Genomic DNA, 6,591 nt, shown 5'->3' with positions numbered 1-6,591 from the left:
ATTTTAATTATCGAAGAGAAATAGAGAAAAATAGCTCGTGTTAGTGAAATTGCGGACGTGAGTGGTCGTTTCTATAGTGAAATTACGGACTTTGCGGTGCTTATAACAACTAAAACATTCCAAGTTTTTATTATAAATAATTATATAAAATTTAGAAAATAATTAATATAAAGGTAAATGAAAAACTAACAAGAGTGATGCAGATGACAAGAAATTAATACTAATAATAACAATAAAATTGATGGACAAAAAACAGATTGTAATACAGTATACGTGGAATAAAAACGTATGTCTTCCCTCTTATATTAGGGGCCAAAAAAAGAAAGAAAAAATTTCACTGATTAATGCTAATTGTAATTTACATGTTTGGAGAAATGTGTACGTAAACAATAACTCAGTAACTCCCTCTCCCTCTCTCACACGTTTTTAATGTTGTTCTTAAATGTTCTAATGAGAACGAACCAAACACATTCATATGTTATTCGAAAAAATGGAGAGACCGAAAGAGAGAATCAGAACGTGGACTAAAATAATTGAATTGAATATTAATCCATTTCTAGATAATCTTACGTTTCCCTCGTTAAATGAATCACACAAATTTTAGAGATTACTCTTGTTGGTTCTTGTTAATAAAGAAACAAATTATTTTCGCGCAAATATTTCGTTATCAGGAAACGAAACGAAATTTTTTGGTATTTACTTTGCCTTCGATTTTCTCGCAGTCTTAAGAAATCGCTTGCTAAGTGGAAGAACTTTTTCTTAGACAATTTTTTTTCATTCAAAATTTAAATAGTTCCTAATTTGGGTTAATAACCCTACGAAGAGAGGGAGAGAGAGAGAGAGAGAGAGAGTGTGGACCGTAACAAGATGTCTAGGCAGTTTTAATATTAACTACAGAAGATCTTTGCCTGACGCTTCGCGTGGCTACATTTACTTTTCTATTTAGATATAAGAAATTATGTCTTCTTATTTTATTATTTTTCCTTTTTGCTTATGCTTTTATTTTACTAAACAAGTTTCTGTATTATGGTCATTTTTTCTGTACGTGTGCTTTTTGGGTTTTTAAAAGAAAGTTAATCTCAAATAAATTTATTCTTAATACTTAGCAGGCGTTAAAGTGAAAGTTTTTCGATTGGATCGCTTGATCTCCTCCATAGCAAAAGCTCTTCTTGCGGTATATGATTTTCAAGAGTTCGATTTGTCAGTAAGAGTGTAGCAATCAGTTTAGGTTATGCTGCCTTAAATTGTCTTCTAATTACACACGGTATAATTAAAAAAAAAAAAGAACTTGCAATCTTCCTACAAATGTTCGCTTTTAATATCGTGTAAACTACATAAGCAAAAATCTTCTGAAAGTTTTTTTTAATAAGTTTTCCAAAATTCTTAAAGTGATATATATATTACTTGTTCGACCGTCAAAGCTGTTGAGCTGAGCGTTAATTTTGGCATATCATTTTGCAAGACTTTTAATATGCCTTGAAGTATAGTTTGGGAAATACTTATCTGGATTTGCACGGCAATCCTTTTATACTTTTAAATACATAGAGGAAGGATGAGGGATATCTTCATTTTGTCAAACCCTTTGCAACATCCACAAGGAAATTTCAGAGCCTACATAAACAATTCCGCAAATTCTGAAACGATCTAAGAATTTTCTGTCTGGCAGTGGTAAACATTCTCCTGGTCGCAAAAAGGAAGCCATCTGCTTCAAATTTCGCAAAAATATCGGAAGCTCTTATACGCAGATTGGTATTGAAACTTTGCCATATCAGCTATAGGATACGCCTACAGCACAACATAACATGAGAACGCCTCTAATTTCAAAAAAAAAGTGTTTTTTTTGCTTGTTACTTATAAACAAAGACAACGATAAAATTTTGTATTTAGATTCTATGGGTGCGCTTACTATGGGTTCGGAGATCCTATAAAGTCTAGTTGTTATTGATCAGTACCAAAAGCGATTAAAAAAAGAAGCTTCAAATGTAGACCATTTTAGAACATTCTGTTTGTCAGTCCGTCTGTCCATGGGTCTATTAAGTGCTGCGATCAACCCACTCACGATCTCAAAAATGCAAATATCTGCTGCAGATACAGGATATAAATTTCCACATTTGTTCTATAAACATGGAAAAATCAGCCACGACCACCCAAGATTATGAGACAATGGAAATTTAGTTCCTCTTGCTCTTGAGTGTTTTCTTAGAATAAGGAATAGTGATGGGCATAAAAGACTAATTTTAATTGTTATTAATAAATTTAAAGTACAAAATTTTGTGTATCTTTTCAAAGTTGATCTCTTTTTCTTATCTCTCTTTCGCTTTCTTGCTAGCTTCAATTCGAAAATTCGATTGATATGCTAAAAGACGGCCCTACTTTATGCGGTTTTGTATTTTGCTTACATCCGCAAAAAATGACCATAAATGGTGCAGCGTATAATGGCAGCAAGTATATAATTAAATAATTTTTTGTCAATTTACGGAAACAAGGACAAAATTTTAAACCCATTTCTTATGGTTCCGCATAATCAACATTTTCATTATTTTTCGCTTCATATGGGTTTTTTCCTCTTTTTTGATATAATTAAGGAATTTTCTATTTTCTTTTTTTTTTTACTTTTACTTAATATCATTGAAATTTTTTCATTTACTTAATCTATACATTTTTTTTTTTTTATGATAAATTTAATGAATAAAAGTAGAGAAAAGAAAATGAGGTGACTCGACACGTATAAAATTGTAATCAAAGCAAAAAAAAAGTTATTTCTTAAGCTTTATTTAGTCTTTACTTTTTTTTTTTTGTTATGCGTATTGAAATGAAGCCAAAATGAAATTGCATAACAATGTATGAATATAATCAGAAATGTACACATAGGCTTAGATGCATATATAGATGCATACATAAAGATGGATAGATAGATAGATATTGTAATTGTAATTGTATTGTATTTGTAAATTTGGTTGTCCGTAGTCGTGATGTGCATCTTTTTGAATTGAATGCTTGACTACCGCTATGGCAAGGCCCGTTTGCTCGTTTGATTAGCTGGTCTGAATGTTGTTTATAGCAAGCTTTGGCTCTTCTTCGTTGTTCTTTTTTTCTTTTCGCTTAACGGATGCATTTTTACGTAAACATATTGTATTGTAGTATGTGTAGTTGCTACTTAGAGTGTGATGCAACACTCGTTACATGCAAACTTGACGCTTCGTTTTCTTAGCCCTTGCTTTAAGAAAGACCTTGAAGAAATCTTGGTCTCGTTCTTAGTTACTTATCTTAAGCTAATAAACTAATTATTGTATTGTGTTAGTGTATTAATTAACAAATTTATATTCTTGTACTTTTTTACAGTCATGTTGAAATCAGTACTTATCGCTTTGTGCCTTTTCGCGGCTAGTGTACATAGTCAAGAATTAAAAGTCGATGTTATCAGCGTACCCGAAGTGTGCGAACAGAAATCTAAAGCGGGAGATACGGTAAGATTTCTTTCGTATAGTTTAATTTTTATAAATCAGAAATTTATTAAAAAAATTTTTTTTTATTCTAATTTCCCAGTTAACCATGCATTACACGGGTACCTTAACTGATGGAAAGAAATTCGATTCCAGGTGAGTTTTTCTCCATTAAAGAGATTACATTCCTAAAGCAAATCTTGAGCAATCAATCATCTCAAAGAAATATTTCTTCGTCTTAAAAGTGTACTCAGAAACCGGACATTTTCTCGCCTCAAAAGCTTCCTTGCTATTAAAAGCCAGCAGGTTATTGCTGTTCAGAACAATTTTTCCACTAAATGACTCTGATAAGTATAGGTAGAAACTCGATATCACATAATAAGTTTGTTATTAAAATATACTCTGTTCAATGAAATTCAGGTCTCATTAACAATTTCTTAAGGGGCTTGACAATTATTCTTAGCAGCTTATGAATCGAAGTGTATAAGAACTTTAAGCTAATAAAATTATTAATTATTGCCTGCTACCTGTACAGGGTAAAGATAATAAATTATTAGATTTTTACACATAAAGAAAATCGGAAAATTCAAAAAATCAATAAACAATATTATTAACTACATTAACCGCAATGTTACCATATTTTTTATAACGAATCAAAGCACCATGTGACACTCAATCACTCATGACAATCTTGGAATAGTTTTTTTTTTATTTTATTTATAATTTAAAATACTCCAGAGACAGAGGGCTTTATATAAACACAAAATATTATGTGCAGGCTATGCACAATACGAAATAATTGAAAAATTTTGTGTTTCAAAGTTCAAAAGGAACCCAAAAACGCCGCGGGGCAAAATTAGAATCAAATTTATAAAAAAAATCGGCCGATCTCTATAGTCGTCAAATATGCGTTAGAATTGATTAATTTGATCATCATCGGTAGTGAAGGATCGATCGGAGCGAAGAGCAACATCAAGTGAAATTCTTTGCAATAAAATTTCGCAAATTGATTACAACTCGTTCATTTTGTTGCCATACTTCCTCAGCTCATGGCGCATATTTCTTCGGGAGCTTTACGAATCCTTTCCGACTTTGTCGAAACTTGAAAAGCAACGTGCATTAAATGTTTGTTCTTTTTACTGTTATTATTATTACTATTATAACTAATTTACCCAGAGAAATAAAGCCCAAGAATAAAACCTTAAAGCTCTCGCATCTGAGGTTAGCTTTATTGAAAACTCTACGGCACTTGAACTCACGACCATTGAGTTGTTAATCGAGATCCTTAGCCTACTCGGCCACTGAGGCGGATTGCTCTTTTTATCCATACACGTGGATAAAAAGAGGGTTCACATACCCGTAATCTCCATCACTATCTTCCTGGAAAGCATACACAAATTTCAATACTTCGGTCAAAGAGAGAAATTATGTGAAAATGTGATGCTGCTACAATTTGATTTGGCTGGTAAAAATGGAGAATAAAAGTGAAGCTCTCACTACTTAAACCGTGAAAGTAAGTACAACAGCCATAATCTCAAATATTTGAGATAGCCATTCAATTTGAAAATGGTGTAAGTGCAATTGGTGAAGCTTATATGTCGCCTCCACTCGTCGCAAAATCATAAATCTAAGATCGAAAGCTTAAGATAAGAACTTATTTGTTCAGCACTTTTCAGAGGAAAACCGTACCAGGCTGGATATCTCAGATGCCGCATAATCCAGTATATGGGGAGCGGCGACGTCCAGGTGGCTGTTTACAGATTAAAATTTAAGCGCGATAGATCACACTTAAATCTGCAGTGCCTAGTTGGTAAAGATAAACGGGAGCACATCCAGAAGGGTGCAGTAGTAGACTCCCTATCTCTTTGCCTCTCTACACTTCATTGTAACCTTCGCTGTACTCACGTGCACATATAAGGTACAAACCCTAAGTAACTTTACTTATTGCACTTGTACAATGATTGAATCGTGTATATGCGGAATAGGGATTTGCTAGCAATCTTCGCGATCTTGACACCAACGGGGAGCCACAAAAGTACATGATATTAAATCGATTCCTATTTAATACCCAGTGAATGTATTAGCGTATGTGTGTGTGTGTGTGTGTGTTAGAGAGTTTATATAGTCTACTTCTACGCCTTTTAAATGGTTTGGCAAAGTGGAGATTCGCGTTTATTTCGATGGTGCATATAAAAATGCATTTCAATCGTATTAAACGTAAAGAGTTGTACTTCTAGGGGAACGAGAGAACGTACGGCTTATTTTTGCATATCACTTCCTCACAGCCTCGTATCATCCAAAATCATGCGTTGTCGTCACCGTCATTATCATCATCATCATTATCATCATCATCGTCATCACCACCGTCACAAACAATGCATTAACACTTCATCGTAAATTAGAGTCAAAAAGATAAAAATCTCTTTATACGCTTTTGACCACAAAAGCCATACAACATTTTTATTGTTATTCCTTATTCGTTGTTGTTGTTGCTGTTATTATTATTATTATTGCTGTTTACACAACTTTGGGTTTTGCTATTGAAGAACATGCGAAATATATTAAAGAAAAAAAGATTTGTATGCAACAACCCCGACCCACGAAATCTAACCAAATTCCAAAATTTATTTCAAGAGTAATTTTTCTTCTTTCTTTTTATATATTTTCATTTTTTAAAACGTTTTGTTAAAAATATTTCCTTACTGCTTAAGACTTTTCATCAAAGGCTTCCTTCTGCAAGCTTCTCACTATAATAAGTATTTCATCAACTGGGAGATATCTTACAGTCTCTTGATATCTTGACGTCGAAGGCATGCAAAATTTGTAGTTTTCCTCAAGCTTACCGTGGAAATAACCATTTCCGGACAAGACCAAATTAATATGTCTTCAAAGAAGAGCCGCAAGCTTTTTTAATATAACCTGTACGGTAGGTTTCGGCAGATAATGGAAATCGCACTCTCCTTCTTGTTCGCATTTAGTAAGCGACCAATTTTATTATGAAAAGATATATGTGTCTCAAGAGAGTTTGGATGTTACCCAAATATTTTATCAAAATACGTTTTGTTATATTGAAATTTTTCATGGACTTTTATCAATTTGCGAAAATTATTCACGCGATTTTTAAACCGACGCTATCTTTGGTCCTTGT

General features: G+C 32.9%; 1 protein-coding gene across 2 annotated transcripts in view; it reads left to right on the top strand.

Moving 5' to 3' along the window:
- LOC119636240 (FK506-binding protein 2) overlaps positions 1-6,591 on the top strand; it is a 33,478-nt gene continuing 26,887 nt past the window's right edge. The window contains exons 1-3 of one of the 2 annotated variants that reach the window (XM_038031506.1): positions 1-173; positions 3,343-3,467; positions 3,547-3,599. In XM_038031506.1, coding sequence (XP_037887434.1) covers positions 3,345-3,467; positions 3,547-3,599 — 176 coding nt within the window. In that variant the 5' untranslated portion in view covers positions 1-173; positions 3,343-3,344. The remainder of the gene's footprint in view (positions 174-3,342; positions 3,468-3,546; positions 3,600-6,591) is intronic. The other variant, XM_038031507.1, reaches the window with a different exon arrangement.

The sequence above is a fragment of the Glossina fuscipes genome, unplaced genomic scaffold, assembly GCF_014805625.2.
Source record: "Glossina fuscipes isolate IAEA_lab_2018 unplaced genomic scaffold, Yale_Gfus_2 28, whole genome shotgun sequence".
Classification (NCBI taxonomy): domain Eukaryota; kingdom Metazoa; phylum Arthropoda; class Insecta; order Diptera; family Glossinidae; genus Glossina; species Glossina fuscipes.
This window is presented reverse-complemented; position numbering and strand designations above follow the sequence as displayed.